This window comes from Eulemur rufifrons, chromosome 3 (genome assembly GCF_041146395.1).
Source record: "Eulemur rufifrons isolate Redbay chromosome 3, OSU_ERuf_1, whole genome shotgun sequence".
Taxonomy (NCBI): Eukaryota; Metazoa; Chordata; class Mammalia; order Primates; family Lemuridae; genus Eulemur; species Eulemur rufifrons.
Window position 1 is genome coordinate 34,941,957 of NC_090985.1, and position 25,808 is coordinate 34,967,764.

General features: G+C 43.0%; 1 protein-coding gene across 1 annotated transcript in view; it reads left to right on the forward strand.

The window, feature by feature from the left end:
- The window catches only part of ADCY8 (adenylate cyclase 8), a 221,129-nt gene that overhangs the window by 191,533 nt on the left and 3,788 nt on the right, over nucleotides 1–25,808 (forward strand). The window contains exons 14-16 of the mRNA XM_069465970.1: nucleotides 4,349–4,507; nucleotides 12,752–12,898; nucleotides 24,365–24,457. Of these exons, the coding sequence (XP_069322071.1) occupies nucleotides 4,349–4,507; nucleotides 12,752–12,898; nucleotides 24,365–24,457 (399 nt within the window). The remainder of the gene's footprint in view (nucleotides 1–4,348; nucleotides 4,508–12,751; nucleotides 12,899–24,364; nucleotides 24,458–25,808) is intronic.

Here is a 25,808-nt window from a genome sequence, read left to right on the forward strand (position 1 = left end):
GGATTGCACCACTTCAGGTGTCTTCTATCTATAGCATCCTTCAGGGCCCTATTCATCCTGGATCAAGCCTTCCCACTCCTGGGCTTGCTAACTGCTTCTCCCAGTTTCTCTTTGTGACTCAGCAGCCCTCTATTTTTAATAAAGGCTGAATAATGCCCACTGATGCCTGGTACGCAGAAACATCCAGAGAGAGCACGTATAATTATACATCTCCAGAGTGACAGAGGCGGTCATGTAACTCAATTATTAGGAAATTTCATTTTTGCACATATGTGGAAGCAATATGCCAGGCACGCCCTCCTCCAAGACAGGTGACCATTCTGAACACGGGACAGGTGCCTCCCACCTCCTGCCTGATTCGGTCGCAGCCGTGGAGGTTTGGGCTTTGCCTTGGCATCTCCATTTATAGCAGAGGGAGCCACACTTCCGCATGGGGACAGAGATTAATGAGGTCATGTCTCCAGTCACTTACGTCCAGGTCTGACAAAGACAGGTAACTGGGATCATGTGGCTCAGAAGGAAAGAGCCAAGTCTTGGTGCCAAATATTCTTGCTTGAGTCCCAGCAATTCCATTTTGAGAATGGGTGACCTTGAGAGAGTCAATCTCCCAGAGCTGTCATTTCTTTACCTATAAAGTGAAAAGAGTAATAGTTATCTGTCAAGAGGTGGAGAACAGCTGAATGAGATCATATATATGTAGTGTAGGGTTTTAGAGTCACGGCTTAAAGTCAAATGCCCTGGGTTCAAAGCCAGCCTCTATTTGTGAGACCTTAGGAAATCAATTTCACCTTATTGTGCCTCCATTCCCTCACCTGTGAAATAGGGATAATAAAGCACCTACCTTGTTGAGTAGTATGATTACATGGGCTTAAATACATATTAAACACTTAGAACAGTGTCTGGTCCAAGGCAAAAGCTTAGTAAGCATTAGCTATCACTAGGTGAATACCCTGACAAAATACATGAGCAACATATATTAGTTCCCTTAGTAGTCTTTTCATATTGCCAGTTCCTTAATGGTTTGGTAAAAATCAAGAAAGAGAGTACACTTCCAATTCAGTTGACATTTCTTGAGCAAATGCTGAAGAATTTTTACTTTTAAAAAATCAATGTCCAAGGCCGGGCGTGGTGGCTCACGCCTGTAATCCTAGCACTCTGGGAGGCCGAGGCGGGTGGTTCGCTCGAGGTCAGGAGTTCAAGACCAGCCTGAGCAAGAGCAAGACCCCGTCTCTACTAAAAATAGAAAGAAATTATCTGGCCAACCAAAAATATATATAGAAAAAATTAGCCGGGCATGGTGGCGCAGGCCTGTAGTCCCAGCTACTCAGGAGGCTGAGGCAGGAGGATCACTTAAGCCTAGGAGTTTGAGGTTGCTGTGAGCTAGGCTGACGCCACGGCACTCACTCTAGCCCAGGCAACAGAGCAAGACTCTGTCTCAAAAAAAAAAAAAAAATCAATGTCCATGTCTTTCATATGGTTCACTTTTCTCTCCATATCTGCACTGGCCACACTGTGTTGAAATGATCTCTTTCCTTTTGGTGCCCTCCTGCCACCATTCCACTATGGGTAAATCAGAGGCAGGGACTGAGGTCCACATATCTTCCTATGCACAGCACGTAACATGTAATGGGTGTAATAGATTTTCAGTATACTGAAGAGGAAAACTTTCCTTATGTGGAGAGTTAATAATACGTGGTGCCTGCCTTCTTGAGACTTGCTTTGCCAAGAGGCTGGACTGCACCTGGACTGGATCATTTCTTTATGAGTATGTCTTAGGTGCAGTTAGCTATAGTCACCAGGCCAAAAAGTAAACCGTGTTCTTGTCTTGCAACTGGAAAATTCTTGCTTAAGTCTACTCCAGCCCTTCAGATTTCTCTACATGTTTCTGAGTTGAATTCAATTAGATGAAGGTAATTCAACAGGAGAAAAATTAAAAATTATCTTGTGCTTCAACCACGCTTGCATTTTAAAAGGGGGAAAATATTTTATTTGGAAATAGTTGTGAACAAAAGAAAATACTGTCCTGCAACTTGACAAATCAAAACTTGATGCTCTCGAATCTAGAGGGGAAAAAAACCAGCTTTGATCTGACTTAATCTACAAATGACTTAAATTATAAGAATATCTTATAAATCTACATTTGACATTCCACAGTGCTTTTGTACATCATGTCCCTTGATCCATATAATAGATCCTTATAATAAACCATGTCTCTTGAATTAGACATGATAGAGGGCAATTATCCTTAGTTTTGAGGAGGGGAACCAAAATATAAGTTATATGACGCTCCCAAGACCACACAGCAACTTGGTAAAAGAGTCAGGACTAGCATTCTTTTATACAATCTGCTGCCTCCACTCATAATTGTTTCTAAATTTTTCCTTATGGAAAATTTCAAACACATGCAAAAGTAGATGAAATAATACAATGAATTCACAGCTTCAACAGTCATCAACTCAAGCCCAGTCTTGTTTCATCCACATCCCTATTCATTTTGCTCATTGTTCCTTCCCCCCAATTATTTTGAAGCAAATCCCAAGCATCCTATCATTTTACCTGTCAATACTACAATATGTATATAAAATATATAGGATTTTTTAACCTAATCACAATACCATTAGCACATCTTTAAAAAGAAAACAGTAATTCATTAATATTGTCAAACCCCTAGGCAGTGTTTCCATTTCTCAATTAGCTTAGAATTGTATTTTCTAAGTTTGTTTATTTGAATTGGGATCTAGATAAAGATCTAGACATGTCTTGACATGTCTCTTAAGTCTTTTTTAAATCTATAGGATCACCCTCCATCTTTTTTCTTTCTTGTAATATTTTATGAGCCCCATCTGACTTTTACAAAGTCTCCAAGTCTAGAGTTTCCTGATCACATCCTCTATGGTTATTTAACACATTCCTCTGTTCTTTTTTTCCTATATTCATAGTTATAAGTTTGGTGAGATTCAGGTTCAATTTTTTTCTGCAAAAAATATTTAACTGGTTGGTTTCATGAAAAATTTAGGTCATTAAATAACTACAAAATAAAAATAGTTCCTTTTTCCCTTCCCAAAAATTCCAATTTAAATGAAACTAATTATTCATTTGCTTTATCTTATGATTCACATGTAATAGTGAAAGAATAGTAATACCAACATTCCCACCTACAATATGATTATTGTAAACAGTTTTAACATCCTTTTTGAGCTCTTTTTATCCTTATGGTATTTCCCTCTAGGAATGTGTCATTAAATTATTGTGTAAAAAGACATTTGGTATAGTTCCTCTCTGTGTAGTTTCATTTGTTAAGAGCGCAGACTCTGGGGTCCAATTTTGGAATTAAGTTCAAATCCTGGCGTCACCACTAACTAGTGTGTGATCTTGGTCAACTTACTTAACCATGTTTGCTTTCATTTTCTCATCTATAAAATACGGATTCATAATAATACCTTACTATTAGGGCTGTTGTGTGGATTAAAGGACGTAACATATGTATATTGCTTAGAAGAGTGTCTGGCACATAATAAGTATCACCTAAGTGATAGCTAGTTTTATTATTATAACTTACTTCTTGAGCCAACAAATACTGATTAAACATCTGCCCTTTGCCAGACATGTTACTGCAGGGCAAGTGTATTTGTAGGCTCAGGCTGCCATACATAACAAAATACCATAGAGTGGGTGGCTTAAACAACAGAAATCTATTTTCTCACAGTTCTAGAGGCTGAAAAGTCCAAGATCAAGGTCCAGCAGGATTTAGTTTCTGATGAGGGCTCTATTCCCGGCTTTCATACATCTTCCTCCCTGCTGTGTGTCCCCACGTGGCCTGTTCTTGGTGCATGCATGTGGAGAGAGAACGAGTAAGCTCTCTCATGTCTCTTTTATAAGAACAGTAATTTCAGCACGAGTGGCCCTCATGAGCTCATGTACCCCTAATTACCTCCCAAAGGTCCCATCTCCAAAAACCATCACATGAGAGGTTAAAGGTTCAACATATAAATGGAGAGAGACATCAAGTTCATAACAGTAAGGATGTGATGTTGAACAGGGGAAGGACCCTGACCACATAACACTGACAGTACAGCAGAGGACACAGGCATCATCAGATAATCATACAAATGAGTATAAAATCACGGGTACCGTAATGCTAAGAAGGGCAGGTACTGCATCCCCATGAGATTTAATCATCCTCTGGTCACTTGGCTTCAGACAAAATGCCTCCCAAAATATCCAGATCACACTATATTTCATTTGTGGAGAGTTCCAAAGAAGACTTCCCCACCTTCCAGGATGTGTTCCTGAAGCCCATACCCTGGAAGTTAACCTGTTTTTTCTCTTTCTCTGCCATGAACTGCAGCTGGAGTACACAGCCCGCCTGGACTTCCTCTGGCGAGTACAGGCCAAAGAGGAGATCAACGAGATGAAGGAGCTGAGGGAACACAATGAGAACATGCTCCGGAATATCCTACCCAGTCATGTGGCCCGTCATTTCCTAGAGAAAGACCGAGACAATGAGGTGAGCCAGGCTGGTCTATCCAGCAGGAAAGGATGGGGGTGTGCTGAGTACCATTGTTCACATCGATCCCATACTCCAGGAGAATGCCACTGTCCTCGCATGAGTGCATGAGCATGGGGACCATGCCCACTACATGGTGCCAGGCAGCCCAAACTGCCCAGCGCTGTGAAATTCACACACAACCTCCCCCGGCCTCCCTGTATAGTAACCTCATCTAAAAATGGATATAATAAGGTCTCCATTGTAAAATCAAATTGGAATTTTAAAGTTTCATATCGGTATGCATATACTTAAAAAGGTATATATATGTCCAATAATTCCACTTCTGGGTATATACCCAAAAGAACTGAAAGAAGGATCTCAAAGAGATATTTATAGATCTAGCAGCATTATTTACAATAGCCAAAAGGTAGAAGCAACCGAAGTGTCCATTGATAAATAGATAAGCAAAATGTGATACATACATACAGTGGACTATTATTTAGCCTTAAAAAGGAAGAGAATTCTTACATATGCTACAACATGGATGAACCATGAAGACATTATGCTAAGTGAAATAAGCCAGTCACAAAAATAGAAATACTGTATGACTCCATTTATATGAAGTCCCTAGAGTAGTCAATTTCATAGAGACAGAAAGTAGAATGGTGGGTTGCCAGGGCCTGAGGGGAGAGGAGAATGGGGAGTTATTTTTTCACAGTACAGAATATAAGTTTTGCAAGATGAATAGAGTTCTAGAGATGGATGGTGGAGATGGTTGCACAATGTGAATGTACTTAATACCACTGAACTACACACTTAAAATGATTAAGATGGTAAGTTATATGATATATATATTTAGCAAAATTAAAAATAATAAAACCATATGCATTTGTATATATGTATATGTGTCTATGTATGTGTGTATATGTTCATATACATATGTCTAGCTATATGTATATGTTCACTATATCTTCTTAGCATATTGCCTAGTATGGAACAGGTACTCAAAAATGCTCTTTTTACTTAAAAATGTCTTTTCTTATTGTATAATATTCTGCCTAAAGGGTCGCTCAGTGAAGGAAATCCAGGAGTCTGAAATCAAGGTGTTGGGAGGCTCAAGCCCCCTCTGGAGGGTCTAGGGGAGAATCCCTTCTTGCGTCTCACAGCTTCTGGTAGCCCTGGGTGTTCCTTGGCTGTGTCCACATTACTGAAATCTCTAGTCTCATGACTCCACAGGGCCCTTCTTTAAAGAACATGTGTCTTCTCTTCTTTTAAGAGCCTGAGTCAGATTTAGGGCCCATCCTAATCCACTATGACTTCATTTTAACTTAATTACATCCATAAACACTCTATCTCCAAATAAGATCATTCTGATGTTCCAGACGGACATGAATGTTGGGGGATGGGACACTACAAGGATGAGGGACATTGTGGTGATGATGTGGAGGGAAAGCCTGGCCAGGGCCTGGTGGTCAGGCCTTATGGGCCATGGTCAGGTTTGGGCACACTTTTACATGAAAGGGGAGCCTTTGGGAAGTTTTAAGCATAATCTAATTGATTGAGAGTGTATAGGAGGGCCACAAGAAAGACCAGGTAGAAGGAAATGGTTCCAGATACTTTTAGGAGGACAGGACAATGAAGCAGATGCAGGAGGTGAGAAAGGAAACAAAATCAAACAATTCGGCTCACCCTCTAACCTCCAAAGGAAAGTAACTCAAGAGGGAACTGAAGGGGCATTATCATGGGAGAGGGCTTGGCTTTACTCTGCAAGACTCCTGAGGGAAGACCTAGGATCATGGACGGGCCCACAGGGGACATCTCTGGGCTTTGTGTCAGGAGGAGCCTTACAAAGATAGAGCCACCACACCATCTCGTCCCCATAAGACTATGAGATCCAAAAGGCAGGGACACATTGGCCTTGGTCACTGCTGGTCCTGGGGGCATGGTGTACAGGCCTGTGGCTCCTGCTCATGAAGGGTTTGTGGATGGACTGGAGCAGTAAGACTCCTTGCTGAAGCATTCAAGTGGGGAGGGCTGAGCCCTTGTGAAGGATGCTACAAAGGCAATATGTATTTTCTGGGAAATGAGGCTAAGATATCCCTGCCAATACTAGATTTTCAAACTGAGCTAAACAAGAGGTGAAAAACAGTTAGAACAAATGTTACAAACTGGAAGACCTGAGACAAATCCAACCAGTGAGTCAGTTGGCTGGGACAATGGTTAGTTGGTGTGTTTGCTTTTTAATTTGTGAATGTGATACCTTTAGGCATAGAACGGGCTCTCCAAGTTACCCACCTAAACTCTGCAGCTTATGTTACCTGCAGGGCGCCTAGAGACATTTTGGTTTGCGATCCTTGCCTTAGGATTCTAGAGGGTATAACTGGGAGAAAGCTATGGGTTCCATTTTCCATCCAAGCCATGGAAGAAAGACCAGTGGAAGAAAGGCCGAGGGAATGAGAGATCAGCTACTTGAGTAATCAGCTCCGGATATGCTCAGGTCATGCAGATCAAAGCACCACCCCACCCTCCTCAACAGATCTGGTCTCTGCTTCCAAGATGATGCTTTGAGTGCTGTGTCCTCATATGGTGGAAGAGTGGGAAAGAAGGAATTTACTCCTTCAAACCCTTTTATAAGGGCCCTAATCCCATCCATGAGAGCTCCACCCTCACTACTTAATCACTTCCTAAAGGTCTCACCTCTTAATACTCTCACACTGGCAATTAAGTTTCAACATATGAATTCTGGGGGACACATTCAGACCATAGCAGGCATCATGGAGGTGACATCTGAGCAGAGACCTGAATGATAATGAAAGGATACTAATGAGATCAACAGGTCTCAGACTTTGTTTCTCCCCTATAGAAAGGTGGCTTAACTTGGTATAAGAAACACAGGGCTTGGAATCCAAAAAGGCTGGGCATGTTAAGGACCAGAGTATAGTTCCCTGGGCAAAGAGAAGACCAAAGTCTTCATATTGACATACGGGCATGAGAGAAGGGGAACATGCGTTTGCTCAAAATTCACTACAAAGTCCAAACCTGTACCTCCAACCCATCAGAGCAAGATGACAATAAAACAATAATAGCTTTTCTATATTCATCATTCCCTGCCTAGTTTATGAAGTGTTTTTTTATCTTCTTTAAGCCCGAAATAGCAAGAAACAGATGGCACACTCTAAGTGGTGGTTGGGAGTGAGTTGAATGAGGGGGCTATCTCTAAAGGTGTGGGTAGCTTGGGGTGGTGCTCTCCCATGTGCCCCCCCAAATCCCTCCACCCTCTCATCCCTGCTCTGCTCGAGGGATGCAGGTGACAGGGCCAACTTGCATGGGCCACATCAATGCCCTCTGACACCTAGTTGAGGGTCACCAATGGGGCGTGCTGGGTAGAAGATGCAGGGAGGAGGACAGTGAGGACAGTGAGGTCAAGAGAGTTATTCCCTTGGGATCACCCAAGGCTGGCTATTTGCCTCCACAGAAATTAACAGTTCCTTTCATATTGTTACTGCTGCTGTTATTACTATTATTAACAATAGCACAGGCTCTGTTGTCGGACTATCTGAATATAAATTGCAGCTCTACCTCATAACAACTGTGGGACTTCAGTAACGTACTTAACCTTTACATGCCTCCGTTTTCCCATAGGTAAAATGAGATCTTAATTGTATCTGTCTCGTGGGGTTGTTGTGAGCATTAAATGAGATGATGCATGTGCAGTGTTTTGCATTATGCTTGGCACATCATAAGTGCTCAATGCAAGCAGCTGATATTATTATTTTAATATTTAAGCAATTGGAACATTCCAAATGTTGGCAAGGCTGAGAAATAAAACTAAGGAAAAGTGTGTGGGAGGAACTAGGATTCATTAGAACACTCAAGGAGACAACTCTTAAGAAACCCCTGGTGACTGGCCATTTTATACCATGGAGGCATTTCTATCACAGACCATAAACCAAAGTTCAGGGGACTTGGACTTATAACTAGAAAATGGATTTCAGATGACAGAATTTTCTCTTTTTTCTCTATTTTTAAGCAAAAATATTGAGAATACAGTTATTATAGACTGAATTGTTCCATGACAAAATATATGTGCTGAAGTCCTAACCCCAAGGACCTCAGAATGTGACTGTATTTGGAGACAGGGTCTTTAAAGAGGTAATTAAGTTAAAATGAGTTCAATACAGTGGGCTCTAATCCAATATGACTGGCATCCCTATAAAAAGAGGAGATTAGAACATCAGGGAAGATCCCATGAAGCCACAGGGGAAGACGGCCATCTGCAAGCCAAGGAGGGTGGCCTCAGAAGACACTGATCCCAATGGCACCTTGTTCTCAGACTTCCAGCCTCCAGCGTTGGCGAGAAAATTGGTTTCTGTTGTTTAAGCCACTGAGTCTGTGGTACTTTGTTAAGACAACCCTAGAAGATTAATATTACAGGTAATAGAATGAATAGAGACTTTTCCCAAAAATCATAGCCATGTGGAGGACGCAATTCTGTAAGTTTACCTACACAGGTTCTCTGACTCATCCAGCAGAGAGTCAGGGTCCTTTGTGACATCGTTTTGTTGTTCAAGGCCAAGGTGAGCAGGGCCTCACTTTTTAAAGTAATTTACCACCTTAGACAGCAATCTGCACTCCTTCCACCTGACCCGGCCCAAGCCAGTCACCAGCTGCCTGTGCTCTTAGGAGGACTAAAGATGGCATCAGTTCAGATTCATTCACACTTAAAGCTCAAGACCAATTGATCATGAATCAGTGACACCATCTTTCTCAGACCTGGGACGTGACAGGTGGAGGAGGCACACTCAGGTGTGTAGAGTAAGGAAGGCCCTGGAAGCCCCCTAACCCCCGTCTCTTCCACTGCTAGCTGTGTGATCCAAAACAACGGCTTCACTTCTCTCTGTCTCATCTTCCATATATGTAAAGTGAGGATAATAATCTTGCTACTTTACAGGATTACTGCAAGGATTAAATCACTGAATTCATATGAAAGTGATTTGTAAGCTTCAATGTTTCCTTCAAAGGCCAGGGAGTCGTTAATTCAACAAACAGTTTTGAGTATTTACCTTGGACCAGAATTTGTATAGGTTGTGCATTACATTGTAGCCATCCAAAAAATACCAATTGCATGATTTGAATGCACTAAGAGGAATGGCATTTGGTCTTTGTCCTCCCACACTTAAAGGAAGAAATGGACATTAGCAATGCAAGGGGCAAGGGGTATGCTCTAGAGCTGCTCAGGGTACTGCTAGAGCACCAGGCTCAGACTCCTGGCCCCGGCTGTGCGTTGGGAAGGTTATGGAAGACATGGTCTATGGTCTCTAAGTGCTTAGTGAAGGCAGAAAACAAAAGTTAGTCCAATAAAGGAGGCTAACTGCAGGGAAGGAAGAACATTTCCCACCAAGGGACAGACAGTAGGAATAAAAGCATTTAAGTGTGAAATAGAACAGTTTGTGTCTTTACTTGGCTTCTTCCAGAAGCAAACCTTGAGACAAGGATTTGAGTGCAAGTAACTTACTTGGCAGTGGCCCCAGGAAACATGGGTAGGTAGGAGAGTGAGGAAGAAGGCAACCAACAAATGATACATTATCAAACTAGTTACCTCTGTGGGCAACGGAACCTTAATCCATTAATCCCTGGGAGATTTGGGAAACTGGTATAAAAGCACACCTCAAAGTTATCTGGCCAAAGGGGTGAAGATATTACACAGACATGTAATATCTGATTTAATTATCACAATTATCACCTGAGATAAATGCTATTGTTACCTATTTGGTGTATAGTACCTGGGTACTATACACCAATTCCTGATAGTAATCGGTTAAGTGCTGCTCCTGAGGAGCATTGATTTTCAGGAGCTTTCAGCCTGCTGCTCACATGGGCAGATTGCCTTTTAGTGGCCAGAGAAAAACCCCAGGCAAAGAAGCGCACGCGCTGAGCCCTGAACCTTAGGTGGGAGAATCCAGACAGGGCACGTACAGCATCTACTGAAGCGTGTACACAGAAGTGCAAATGGTTCCGTGTTCTGGAGCGCAAGGTCCAACGTGGGGTATTGCAGGCAATGAGACTGAAGAGATAGGTGGAGGCTGAGAGGTCCAAGATCAAGGCACTGCCAGAATCAGTATCTGGTGAGAACCCACTTTCTGGTTCTCAGATGGCCACTGTCTTCTCTTTATGTCATGATGCAATGTTTGAGCTTTATCCTGAGGGCAATGGTGAGCCACGGGAGGGTTTTAAGAATGGGAGACGCATGGTCAATATTGTATCTTTAAAAAGTCACTCTAGCTTCCATGTGTAGCATTTGAATGGGAAGAGACTGGAGTGGGGAAACCCAGTAGGAGGCTCTCATATTAGTGGTTGAGGAGGAAAATAGGAAGAGCCTGATAAACCCAGCAGAACTTGATAATTTATTAAATGTGGATGTAATGGAGAAGAAAGGGCCAGGATGATTCTGAATGTCTCACTTTGATGATTTGGCAATTCCAGTGCCACCAACTGAGTTAGAGAATGAAGGAGCAGGCCAGGTGTAGTCGGAGAGAAGATGCATTGGATTTATAGCACTTGGAATATGAGGAGTGTGAGGACAACACAGCATGAGACATGGAAGTTTGAAGTCTAAGAATGAAAACTTGAAGCCAACAAAATGAAAAGTCAAGAAATGGATAGAGACAGAATCTCACTGATACAGTTTGAGTGCTTGGATCCAGCTAGTGCATCTGCCTCTGGTCTTTTTTAATAACATGAGCCAAAAAATTCCTATTTTCCAAAATCAAAAAAACGAATGAAAACTGACCTGGAGATAGGAATTTAGGAACTGTCAGCACATGAGTGTTGGGAAGGCTGGAAGTGAATGAGATAGACTAGGTAAATGTGTAAAATTGAACCATTCAGTGGGTCAAGGACAGAACCATAGCAATCACCAACATTTAAGGTACAAGATAAGCACACACACAAAAAGGCATTCTTGAAGGGGCCAGGCACAAGAAAAACAAAGGATGTCACTAAAGCATAGATAGTCAGAGAATCAAGATCTTGGAAGTGTTCAATAAATACACCAGTCAGCAGAGGTGTCTAGTAAAATATGAACAGACATGTGCGCATTGATTTCTCCGCTTTGACTGGCAGGCTGGCCTATTCTCAACTCACGACATTCCAGCCTGCGATGTGAGTGGGCATTAAGAGCGTAGGAACAGGCAGTGGAGAAAACTAGTTTGAGAAGTTGGGAAGCAAGGATGAAGAGAGACTGACTGGTGGGTGGTCACAGTCCCCGCAGGATCCAGGGCAGGTTGTTCTTTTTCTTACAAGAGACACTTGGAGGATGGGGAGGGGCAGGGAGAGGAGGACGGGAGAAAGAAATAAGGAAGAAAAGAATCACTGAGGGGGAAAGTTGCTGAGGAAGGTATAAGGAGGTCAAGAGCTCAGGTAGAAGCATTGACTTTCAGAAGGAAAAACACATCCTCTGGAGTTGAAGCAAAAGAGATAAAAATGGATATGAACATAGACAAGTGTATGAGGATGGGAACAGAGAAGTAGGTCACCATCAAGACCCACAGCCGTCTCAGTGAAGTAGGAGACAGCATCGTCCACTGAGAGGAACAGAGTGGAGGGCTAAGCTAGGGAGAGTGATGAAGGTTTGCACCAGCCACTGAGGGCAACAGAAAAGGAAGCTGACCAAGAACAAAGGGATGGGCAGTCAGGACTCAGGGCCCCCCGGAGGCTGGAGACCAGGAATTTTCAATGGTCTCCATCCTTACAGTGGTGATGCTGTGGTTATGGTGCAATGGATTGAATGCTTATGTCCCTCCAAAATGCATATGTAGAAATCCTTATCCCAAGGTGATGGTATTAGGAGGCCAGGACTTCAGGGAGTGATTAGATCATGAGAGTGGGAGCCCTCATGCAAGGGACTGGTGCCCTTATGTGAGAGAGCTGCCTTGCTGCTTCCACCATGTGGAGACATAGCTAGAAAGCACCACGTATGAACCAAAAAGAGGGTACTCACTAGACATTGAATCTCCAGTTGCCTGGATCCTGGACTCCCCAATATCCAGAACTGTGAGAAATAAATTTCTGTTGTTTATAAGCCACGCAGTCTAAAGTACTTTGTTATAGCAGCCTGAACAGACTGAGACGTACAGTGTTGATGTCCCATTTTCTGTCTCTAGGTGCCTGTGCATGTGTGCACATGTATGTGCAGGTAGCATCACTGCAGAAACTGACCTCTGATGATTGTTTCTGGCTCCTTCTCTGTGTCTCTCTGTCCAGGAGCTGTATTCTCAATCCTATGATGCTGTTGGGGTGATGTTTGCCTCCATCCCAGGATTTGCAGACTTTTACTCTCAGACTGAAATGAATAACCAGGGAGTGGAATGCCTGCGCCTGCTGAATGAGATCATTGCTGACTTCGATGAGGTAAATCTAAGCCTCAGAAGTTTACAATCACAAATGGACATCATTGTTGTCATAGCATCTTGTTATTCATTATAGGAATGACCATTTTTTTGCACTTAGAAAATTCCAGCCCACATTATGAACGTGGACATGTAATATCTGATTGAATTATCACAACTGTCACCTGAGATAAATGCCATTGTTACCTATTTGGAGCATCAGGAACGTAAACCTTGGGGGGCTAGGTAACTTCACCCAGTGTCACACAAGTAGTAAATGGCAAGACTAGGACGTGGTCAGAGGCCTGTATGAGGCCAGTGCTACACAGGCACTAGCATCTAGCATCACAGAGACATTGATGAGGGCATTTCTCCATCTTCTCAAAGTGTCAAAGATAAACCATCAATTAGCATTTGGACAGAGAGCTAAACACAAAAATAAACGTATTCCAGGTGGCAGTTTCCTCTTCCAGGCTCCACAAGTCTGAAGAACACGTTATACAGGGAAAAAATACTCATGCTGCGCTTCAGTTCCATTAATAAACTTGACAGGAGTGGGCTTTCTCCTCCCCCGTCCCCCATCTTGAAGGACACCAGTGTCCATCCAACTGCTGAAGCCTAAGATGGTAAGCAAGTGACTCATGAAGGAAATGGCAGGGAAGAAGCCAAGCAAAGACGTGGGTTCCACTGAAGTCTATCCCCTGCCTGATCCTACAAGGAGCTCAGGAGTATAAATAGCACACCTGCTTCACACTGGGGCAGAGGGCCAGGCTTTCAGACACCTGTATTGGTCAGTTATTATTTGTTGTGGGCTTCTCTGGTGGAGGTACACAACCCCCCAGGCCTTTCTAGCAAGAGTGCTCCCCATGGCCCAGGGCGATTCTCCAAATGAGGATGTTGTCAACAGCCAACACGCCCAGCATGCTGCAGGAGGACCCCATGAAGGGGTGGGGGCAGGGCACCAACAGCATCTACTGCATTACCCTAAACAGCATCTCTCCCTCCGGCCACACATTCCACCCAGGTCCTAAATTCTGTGAATTCCTCCCTTTTTTTAACTGTATGTATTTATAGTATACAACGTGATGTTTTAATATATTTATATACTGTGGAATGATTACATCAAGTTAATTAACATAGCCATCACCCCACATCCTTATCATTATTTTGTGATGAAAACATTTAAAATCTACTCTCTCAGCAATTTTCAAGGATACAATATGTTGTCGTTAGCTGCAGTCACCAAGCTGTGCAATAGATCTCCAGAGCAGTATCCTTCCCATCTAACTGAAACTTGATACCATTTAAGCAACATCTTCCTATTCCCATCCCACCTCCAGACTGTGGTAACCACCATTCTTCTCCATTCATTTCAGAGTTCAACTTTATTAGATTCCACATATAAGTGAGATCATGCAGTATTTGTCTTTCTGTGCCTGGCGTATTTCACTTAGCATAACGTCCTCCAGATCCATCCATGTTATCACAAATGACAAGATTTCCTTCCTCTTTATGGCTGAATAGTATTCCACTGTGTGTGTGTACATATACCACATTTTCTTTACCCATTCATCTGTCACTGGACACCTAGGTTCATTCCATACCTTGGCCATGTCACACACCTAGAGACCATGCCAGCCTTGGCCCTACCCCATCCTCTCTCCCTGGACTCCATGGCCAGCTGAAACCTGGCATTCATTTGTCAGTCATTTCAAACATCACTTCTACTTTCAAAGCTTTTTCTAACCCTCTTCTCTACCCAGGTAAATGATGCTTTTTCAGTGAAAAATGTATGCTCTGAAAAAACCTTCCATCGCAGAGCCCGACACCTTCAGTACAATCCTGTCTGCAGATCTGCCTCCTCCACTACCCACTTAGTTCTAGAGCAGAAACCCATCTTACTAATCTCTATAGGTTTTCACAAAATGTTGCCAGAAATGCAAAGTTTTTTCAATATATATTATTTCATTGTTATTTATCCCTCATGCCAAACCTGTGGGATAGGAATTATTGGCCTTCATTTTATAAACAAGCAAAGCTGAGACTTAGAGACACTAAAAATGTCCAGGGTCACATACCACTAAGTGACAAAGCCAAAATTTGAACCCAGGTCTACCATACTGTTTTGATGTTTAATCATTGTGTTGCACTGTTTCTCACTGGGCATTTCATGGTGATGATTTTTGAGTCATAAGCTCAACAACGGTCGTTGTAGTTGTCCTGGGGACAGACATGGGGGTCAAGACAAATAAGACACAATCACTTCCTGCCTTCCACGGCTTCACCGTGCAGTGGGAGGCAGAGTGACTGTGAGTTGCTTTTACGCAGGAGTCACTGGTAAGTGTACTAGTACCAACAGCCTTGCAAGGTAGGGAGGGGAGAGAGATTCCATGGTGATAGCACCTTTAATCCTCCATGCTGGGCCATAGGCTCATGAAGATAAAGACCATACTCCTTTGTATCCTGTTAAGTCCCCAGGGCCTAGCACTGTGTCTAGCACATAAGAGATGCACATAACAGATTCTTGCTAAGTATTTGCTAAAGGAATTGATTGATTGATTGATTGATGAGGGGAAACCAGAAACCAACTGACAGATAGTTAAGTGAAGACAGACTAGTGCAATCCAAAATATATTTTTAAATAAAAAATTAAAAATAGCTTTATTAAAAATGACTGAAGGTTGAGACATCAGACTTTGCCGTATTTTAAACTCTATAGCAACCCATCTTTCAAAAGTGCTTACTAGCATGTTTTCAAATTGTAATAAATAAAGTAAATTGGAACTAAATTTGCATCTCAATGCACCAATTGTAGACAATGTGGAGTCTTCCAAAAACAGGAGGAGGGCAGTGCCCCTAGTGATAGAGATGAGTGTTTGCAGAGCGGGGCTGGGCCAGGAGGCTGTTTTGAACATGAGCTTTAGACCAGAAAGAAGAGGACTACTAAGAGGAGGGGAAAAAGGAGACAGGGAGGAAGTAAGAGAGGAGAGAGAAGAGAGGCAGAGATGAGAAGGAGGAAGAAAAGAGGAGGAAAGGGAAGGAAGCGGAAGGGAACAAGCAGAGAAGGACGAAGAGAATGTAGTCACCAGGAAAAACAAAAACATTCCCTAAATTGCCAACCCAAAGCACTGTCTGCTTTGCCCATGTGGGTCCTTGGGGCACCCAGACATCCCTCTAGATTCTGCCTGGCTGAGCTCCAGCCAGACGCCTGCTGTTCACTTTAATAATGATGCTCCTCTTCTGGCTAATATAATTACCATAGGAACCTGAGATCATGCAAAATGCTTTCTTGGCTCAGACAAAGACTGAACTTTGCACACAGCGCACTCTCCAAGACTGTATTTGCAATAACCTAATGCAGGACTCCTGAGCCCATAGCCTCTGCCCCAGCAAAGGGCTAAAGAGTCCCCAAACATCTCCTTTCTCCATTTGCACTAGAGAACTAATGAAGGGGCTGATTAGGGACTGCACTATGCCCCCAGACATTCTTAGCTATAGAGTAGATAAATCTGCTGCATGGATATTAAATAAAATAATTAAGCTTCTTGCTGCCTCCGAATCGACTTCTGAGGTGCAGGCAGTTTTGCCTGGGCCTAAAGTTGGCCTTTGGCTAAGTACAGAAGAGAAGAGAAAAAGGAAGAGTGACACCCCCCACCCCCACCTGAGGACCACATTACATCAGCCCACAGCCAACAGAAAGCTGGGGGAATGCAGTTATATGGAGGCAGAGGGAGGGTGGTGGGCAACTGAAGCCATTTCAAGACTTTGAGCTGAAATTTTAACAACTGAAGGACTGCCACCAGACCTGTTTATAGGGCAAATGGCAAACATGATCCAAGGCTGAAGACCTGAGTACCCCGAGCATAATTTGAAGAATCACAGTGAGGGCAAAACAGTAGGTTCACTTTAGCTTAAGAAATGAAAATAATGAACAAAAGCTGTCTCTGCTTTTATACACACACACATAATCTCTGCAATTATACACACAAACACACACACACACAGACACCCCAAAGCAAATCACCAGCCTATGTTTTCCATGTTCAAAGCAGTTTCTCTCAAGCGGGAATTTTCCAAGCTTTGTTTGTTCCTGATTAACTTGGAGAGGGTGCCTATAATAAGAGAGTCTATAGAAACCCACCTATCTGCTCCCATCTGTCTGTCCACCTGAGGATGACATGAGACCTGAGTCTAATATTATACAATCTTACAAGGAGGAAAATTGTTAGAGAACCAGAAATTACATCTATGTATCTACCAACAGTGGGAAATAAGAGGCCAGAATTTAGACTTGGGAGCCAGGGAAGTTTGAGTTTGAGCCTAGTTTTTCCACTCAGAGCTGGCTTCGTGGGCATGTACCTGTGCAGTCACACAAGAGACTAACACTTGGCTTAATGTTCTGCTGTTGCCCTCATGTAAGTCTTAATTTTTGAACATAGTATTCCACATTTTCATTTTGCATTGGGCCCTGCAAATTACGTAGCTGGTCCTATGTCCTTTCTCACTGTGGAACCTCAGGACAGGTTAATTTACCACATAGAGGCCCTGCTCATTCATCTGCAAAATAGAACTGAGAATACTAGACTCAAAGAGCCACTCAGAGGAACAAATGATCAATGCAGGCAGAGCCCCTTGTGCTGTGCCCCAACGTATGTGAACATCACCTCTTCTGATCTACTTTTTAATCTGTTTTAAACTATAAACTTATGCTTTATATGTTTTTTACATTTTTCATTTTTAATTATTATGGGTGCATAATAGTTGTATATCTATGACCTTTGGAAACTTAATTTTTTTAACTTAATTATTAAATGCTTTTGAAATAGTCTTGTTTTGGTTAAATCTGCTTGGTGTTCTATGACCTTCTTGTACCTGGATATTGATATCTCTCTCTGGGTTTGGAAAGTTCTCTGTTATTATCTCTTTGAATAAACTTTCTACCCCCCCCCCAAAAAAAAAAAAAAACTTTCTACCCCGATCTCTCTCTCTCTCTCTTTCTCTCTACCTCCTCTTTAAGGGCAATAACTCTTATATTTGCCCTTTGAGGTTATTTTCTAGATCTTGTAGGCATGCTTTATTTTTTTTTTCTTTCTCTTTTTTCTCTTCTGATTGTGTATTTTTTTTTTTTTTTTTTTTTTGAGACAGAGTTTCACTCTGTTGCCCAGGCTAGAGTGAGTGCCGTGGCGTCAGCCTAGCTCACAGCAACCTCAAACTCCTGAGCTCAAGCGATCCTCCTGTCTCAGCCTCCCGAGTAGCTGGGACTACAGGCATGCACCACCATGCCCGGCTAATTTTTTTTCTATATATATTTTTAGCTGTCCATATAATTTCTTTCTATTTTTAGTAGAGATGGGGTCTCGCTCTTGCTCAGGCTGGTCTCGAACTCCTGAGCTCAAACAATCCGCCCACCTCGGCCTCCCAGAGTGCTAGGATTACAGGCGTGAGCCACCGCGCCCGGCCCTGATTGTGTATTTTTATATAACCTGTCTTCAAGCTCACTAATTCTTCTGCTTGATCAGTTCTACTATTGAGAGACTCTGATGCACTTTTCAGTTTGTCAATTGAATTTTTCAACTCTAGAGTTTCTGCTTGATTTTTTTTTATTATTATTTCAATCTCTTTGTTAAAGTTCCCAGATAGGTTTCTGAGTTCCTTCTCTGTGTTGTCTTAAAGTTCATTTTGCTTCTTCAGAACAGCTATTTTGAATTCTCTCTCTGAAAGATCATATATCTGCATCACTCCAGGATTGATCGCTGGTGCCTTATTTAGTTTGTTTAGTGAGATCATGTTTTCCTGGATGTTCTTGATGCTTGTGGATGTTAATCGATGTCTGGGCACTGAAGAGTTAGTTATTTATTCTGATCTTCACAGTCTGGGCTTGACCCATCCTTCTTGAGAAGGCTTTCCAGATATTCAAAGGAAATTGATTATGATCAGTCTTTGATCACTGCAGCTATATCAGCAGTAGGGGGCACCCCAAGTCCAGTAACACTGAGACTCTTGCAGACTTCTTGTGGTACTGCCTTGGTGGACTGACTTTTGGTTCTTATGAAGGTGCTTTCTTGCATGGATAGTTGTTTAGTTTGGTGTTTCCACAGGAGGGATGATTACTGGAGTATTCTATCCAGCCATCTTGCTATACCTCCCCAGAACTGTATATGTTTTAAATATTAATATATCAGCTACTTTGGGATTTTTAATCTAGCAGTTATCCACAAGGGCTTTGAAGGTATGTAATTTAGCTATTTTCTCACTCTGAATCTGCAAGCAAGTTATTTGATCCCTCTATGTGCCTCCATTTCTTCGTCTACAAATTGAGATAAAATAGGGTCATTGTAAATAAAATGCAAAGATTACAAAGCACTTAAGACCACACTTGGTGCTATGAACTAAATAGTGTCCCCTCCTCAAAATTCATATGCTGAAGCCCTAACCACAAATATGACTGTTTTTCGAAATAGGGCCCAAAGGGATAATTGAGGTTAAATGAGATTATAAGGGTGGGGCTCTGGTCTGATAGGATTACTGTCCTTCTAAGAAGAGGCACCAGAGAGCTTTCTCTCCTCATCCCACCCTCACCCACTCACAGGAAAGACCTTGTGAGAACACAGAGAGAAGAAGGCTGTCTGCAAGCCTGGAGAAGAGCCTTCACCAGAAAACAAATTGCCCATCACCTTAATTTGGACTTCCCAGCCTCCAGAACTATGAGAAATTAATTTCTGCTGTTTTGTTTAAGTTGTTTTTGTTATGGCTGCTTCAGCAGACTAATACACTTGACACATAGTAATGATGATTAAATGTTCATTTTATTATTATGTGTGATAGCTCCTAGGGTTGCTGTAACAAAGTACCATAAGCTTGGTATCTTAAAACAACAAATATTTATCCTCTCACCATTCTGGATGCTAGAAGACTGAGATAGATGAAGGTATCAGCAAAGCCAAGCTCGTTGGATCCTTCCTTGCCTCTCCCAGCTTGTGGTGGTTGCTGGCAATCCTTAGCTGCATCTTTCCAATTTCTGCCTCCATGGTCACATGGCCTTCTCCCTGTGTCTGTTTCTGTTCTCTGCTCTTCTTATAAGGACACCAGTCATATTGGATTTAGGGTTCACCTTAATCTAGTATAACCTCTTCTTAACAAATTACTCTGCAAAGAACTGATTCCCAGATAAGGTCCTATTCTGAAGTTCCATGCAGACATGAATTTTTGAGAGATCCTATTCAACCCAGTAGACTATGCACATCCTTATGAGAAGCGGACAGGTATAAAATGTAAGTTCATTTTAAAGTGAGAGTTGTACTCATGATCTTCTAAACTAATATGTTCCACTTTTCATGATTCTGCAATTAAGACTCTTCCATACTAGAAATGCACTGTGAGTATGAGGCCCATACAGCAATGGTTCATCCAGTCCTGCTCCACTGACAAGGATGACACCAAAAGCCAGCATCAGAGAAGCTGCACTTCATGGGCTGATGGGACCGATATCTAGTGAGGGCCTGCTCTGTGCCTAAAGGCCCACGGGATGTAATAGTGAACTTGACAGGCATAAATCCCACTCTCAGGAGTTTATATTCTATCATGAGAGGACAATCAAAAATAATAAGTAACATATGTGATAGAGTAGATGATTACATATTCTGTGGGGAGAAAATAGTGCAGGAAACTGGAAGAGAGGCGTGCAGGGAGGAATATGATTAGAGGAACCAATGGAGAGAAGGGCCAGAGCACCAAATACTATTGGACCTCATAGACCATCATGATGGTTTTGGCCTTTACTCTGAGCATGATGGGGATTGCTGGGAGGGTTTCCAGCAGAGCTCCAGCTCATGATCTGACTTTCATTTTAACAGTGTCCCTCTCATCTCTGTGTGAAGAACAGGGGGTCAAGAGTGGAAGAAGGTTATTTCCATAAAAGAAAAAGGATGAGATGGCTTGGACCAGGGATGTGGTGAGACAGTATAGGAATCTGGATGTCTGTAAAGGTAGAGCTAAGGATCTGCTGACAGATTAGATGTAGGTTCTAAGACTTTTGTCCCCCAAAATGGAAACATCATCAACCAAGATGGTGAGTCAGTAGATAGGACCTAGGGCCCAGATTGAAGAATGGCAGATTCGAGATGTCTGTTAGACCTGTAATGGGGATGTCATTTAGGCAATTGCGTAGATGAGTCTGAAGGTCAAGGGAGGACATGCACATTTGGGAGTCTTCAGCAAAGAGATTGTGTTTAAAGCTGTGAGACACAATGAGACCACAGGAGAGGTGAGTTAGATGGAAAAGAGAAGAAGTCTAAGGTCTGAGTCCTGGGGCCCACTTATAAGGAAGGTGATAAAGAACTAGCAAAGGAGACTGGTGAAGAGTCACCAGTGAAATGGAAGTAAAACCCTAAGTGGGTGAAAGCCAAGTGGGAACAAAGGCATACTAAGAGTAGGGCCCAATCAACTGGCTCCAAAGCTGGTGAGGCTGAAGACTGGCCAGTGAACATGGTGATGTGGATGCTCAGTGACCTGGACAGGAGCAGTTTCAGTGGCGTGGCAGGACTGGGTGGATGTCAGACTGGAGTGGGTTTAGAAAAGAATGGGGAAGAAGAAATTGGAGGCAGTTAGTGTAGACAACTCTTCTGAGAAGTTGTATAGCAAACAAAAGAAAAGAAAACAAGTGAAAAGTAAAGTGGTATCAAGAAAGGCTTTTTTAAGACAGGAAAAATAACAGCAGGCTTCATGCTGATGGGAGTGATCCAGCAGAGAGGGTGAAATGGATGGAGTCAGGGTCAGAGGAGAATGCTGAACAGCATCCTTCACTGTCAAGGGGTGGGACTGGTGCACACCTGTGGGGCTCGCCCTCCTGGGAGCACTGAGAGTTCCCCCATACCTGGAGAGAGGGCAGGGTGTGTGAACACAGGTGCAGGGAGGTGGAGTGGGCTGGAGGAGTGTGTGTAGAAGCAGGTGTGCACTACTATAATCTGACCGAGTCTCACTCCAAACCTGAGGTCAAAGATGTGCCCTGGCTGCCTTGGGGATGAAATACTCACTGGGGTTGCACAGCATATTGCAGACACTAGGTGGAGGTTTGTTAAACTGCACTGAGATAAAAAGCCATCCAAATATCCCCTAGTGTCCCCAAGGAATATTAAGTCATCGATGCATCCCAGGCTTTAGACTTAGAATACAAGGAAACAGGCAATGTCATGACTAGCCTCAAAAATTTCACTGTCCACTAGGGATGCCAAACACTGATCATTCAGTATAAAGTAGCAGTGACAGAGGAGGGCTTAGGATGCAAGGAGAGGCAACCAGGAAGCTTTCTCAAAGGAGGGACAGGCACAGGCACGTGCTTCAAGTTGCCCAGGTGGCACGCACACATCGAAGGCAGCCAGACCTTATAGAGCCTGCATGCTCCAGCCCCCACCCCCTCTATCAGCCTGGCTTACGACACTGCAGCCAAATGGGCCTCTTCTTAATTCTTCGGACCTCCCATGCATCCTCCCTACCCTCGAGGGCCTCATTTGTGCTGTCCCCTTTGTCTCCACACTCCTTGTCCCATGCCCCAGGCTCCCCAACACATACAAACTCATATACCCAGTGCAAGAAAACCCCTCCTCACTCTTCAGAACTGAAGTTAGAAATCATTTGCTCAGGGACAGTTTCCCAGATCCTCCAGATTAGATCAAAATGGCCCATTCTCTTCATCCCTACGCTCTGTACATTTCAACCCTTTATGTTGAAATTGAACTAGGGAATGTTTTGTGTGAGTGATTATTGATTTATTTTTAGCATCTGGGCTATTAGCTCCCTGATGGCTGGGACCTCATGTATCTTGTCCATCAGACATGTAAGAACTCAACAAATAGTTACTGTATTCATTTTCTATTGCTGCTATAACAAATCACCACAAATTTAGTGGCTTGAAAGAACAGAAATTTATTATCTTACAATCTGGAGGTCAGAAGCGCACAATGGATCTCCCAAGGCTAAAATCAAGGTGTCAGCAGGACTGTGTTCCCTCTGGAGGTCTAGGTCAGGGGTCCCCAACCTATGGTGATTTGTATAATTATGTCATTGTATATTACAATGTAGTAATAATAGAAATAAAGTGCACAATAAATGTAATGGCTTGAATCATCCCAAAACTATCCCCAAACCCCGAGTCCATGGAAAAATTGTCTTCCATGAAAATGGTCCATGGTGCCAAAAAGGTTAGGGATTGCTGCCTGGGGGGAAATCTGTTTCTTTGCCTTTTCTTGCTTCCAGAAGCCACCTGCATTCCTTGGCACATTGCCCTCTTCCTCCATCTGCAAAGCCAGCGATCACATCTCTCAGGCTTCTGCTTCCACCATAACATCTTCTCTAGCTCTGCTGCCTCCCTCTTTCACTTATAAGGACCACTGTGATTAGACTGAACCCATCCAGATACCCAGGAAATCTCCCCATCTCAAGATCCTTAACTTAATCACAACTGCAGAATCCCTTTTGCCATGTAAGGTAACGTATGATCAGATTCCAGGAATTAAAGCATAGACATCTTTGTGGGTTGGGTGAGGGGACATTATTCTACCTACCACAATTGCTAAATAAGAGACCAAAGTTTCCCTTTCTTAGCATTAAAATCTCAATCACTGGTAAAGATGGGGGAAATGTCAAGGATGATACCCATTCTTTCATTTAGTCATTTATTCATTCATTCATTCATTCATCCCTACTGTCTTCTAGGCTCTGTTTAGGTGCTGAGTAGTAAACACAACAAGGAAAAATACCCATCCCAGTAATCTTGCAGTCCAGTGGGGAAGATGACAATAAATAAGGAAAATCAGGGATAAGTTCTGAAAGGAGAAGATAAAACAGGGAAGGAAGACAAGAATATATATGTGGGGATGGAATGCTGTTTTCAGTTATAGATGGGGTGGTCAAAAAGACTGCACTGAGAAGATGGAATTTGCAAAAAGACTGAAAGAGGTGAGCGAGTAAGCCATGCAGTTGTCTGAGGGAAAAGTAGTCCAACAAGAGAACAGCACATGCAAAGGTCCTGGGGCAGAGGCAGACCTGGTTTGTTCTCAGGTCAGTGTGACAAGGGGCAGAGGAAGTCAGTATGGCTGCAGCAGAGTGAGTGAAGGGGACAATAGGAGAAAGGACAGGTCTTGGCAAGCCTTGCAGGTCACTGTGAAGCCTGTCTTAGACCCTGAGCAAAACAGGAGCCACAGGAGGGCTTTGCACAGGACAAGGATGTGGTCTGACTTACATGTGAATGGGCAGACCTACTCCTTAAAGAGTATCCAGTTACACACATCTCAGCTCTTGGCACTTAGCAGGTGCTCAATAAATATATGTGGACTGGCTGAATGCGTGATTCTCAGAGAGAACAGCAGTTACCTCGAGGATGCTGAACCACCAGAGGCAGATCTTCACTGCGAGCCAGGGGCCTGTTTTCAGGAGCCCCAGCCTGCTGGAAGAATAAACACCAAGGCTAACGCATTGCCCGGATCTGTTTCAGTTGCTCGGCGAAGACCGCTTTCAAGACATTGAAAAGATTAAGACCATTGGCAGCACCTACATGGCTGTGTCAGGCCTGTCACCTGAAAAACAGGTAAAAGACTCTTTGGACTCAGCCACAGACTATGGCAGGGGTCTTGCTGTTGTCATGTCATGGAAGCTGGTACAGCTTCTGTCACCAAGAGGCTTGGGGGACAGGTAGGGAGAGAATCTGACAAACTGAATTATGACAGTTATGTGAGGAACATTTGCTCCTGAGGTAGGTAGAGTCTACTGGATGAAACGACGCTGCTTTATTGAGAAACATCTAGGCTTCCTTCTGAACCTCACTGTTAACTTGAACAAAAATCGGAGCCAAGAAATACTCTGATTATGATTTAGTTGTGGATATTACTAAACCCCTGATCCTAGCCCCTTTTTTCTTATTTTTCTTTCAAAAGTCATATGTAATCATAATAATAGTTCCTGCTTTTTGGAGGAGTGTTGAATGTGTGCCAGGCACTAGTGATAAAGAGACACTGTCCACCTTTCAGGGTGAGTGGATGAATTATCTAAGATAGTGTCATGCTACCCATACAAAGTCTTGCATCTAGTAAGTGACTGTCTGGAAGAAACCCATGCTGCTAATTTGGTGCATGTGCATGGCACTCTCCATAGCAGAGGTCAGAAAACTACGGCCCACAGACCAAATCTAGCCCACCACCTGTTTTTGTAAACAAAGCTTTATTTGAACACAGCCATGTCCATTCATTTACATTTTGCCTATTCCTCCTTTCAAGCTAAAATGGCAGTGTTGAGTAGCCACAATAAAGACCATATGGTTTACAAAACCGAAAATATTGGTTATCCAGCCTTTTCTGAAACTATTTGCCAACCTCTGCTCTATAGAAGCACAAAGGTCTCTCACATACATAACCTCATTCAATCCCTATGAGGTAGGAAGGGCAAATATGCTCATCCCCATCTTATAGATTTGGACACTGAGGTTCAGAGAGGGCCAGAGGCTTGCTCTGCACTTCACTCAGGAGTTTCATGAGCAAATGTCTACATGAAATATCCCTTAACAGACACTGGGAGCACTTCAGAGGAAATAGACACAATTCCTAGGTTGGAAAAGCTACATATACAAACATAGAAGCACTCACACACACATACACGTACACACACACACACACACACACGTACACACACACACCAGTCAGCACACTCAGCAATACATGATGCATCAGCCTGACTAGACAAGTACAGGTGTGGAAGGAGGAACAGGATTTGCCTCTTGTAAGCAAATCTCATGCGATCCCATGTTTCTGAGATACCGATCACGTGAGTGCACAGGGGCTCACACGCACGGTTATTTCCTTCTAAGGGACGTGGAGGGGTGGGGTTGGAACATAAAGCCCCTGCTGCGGAAACTTCGATGTTGAATGAATTCTCCTCTCACATTT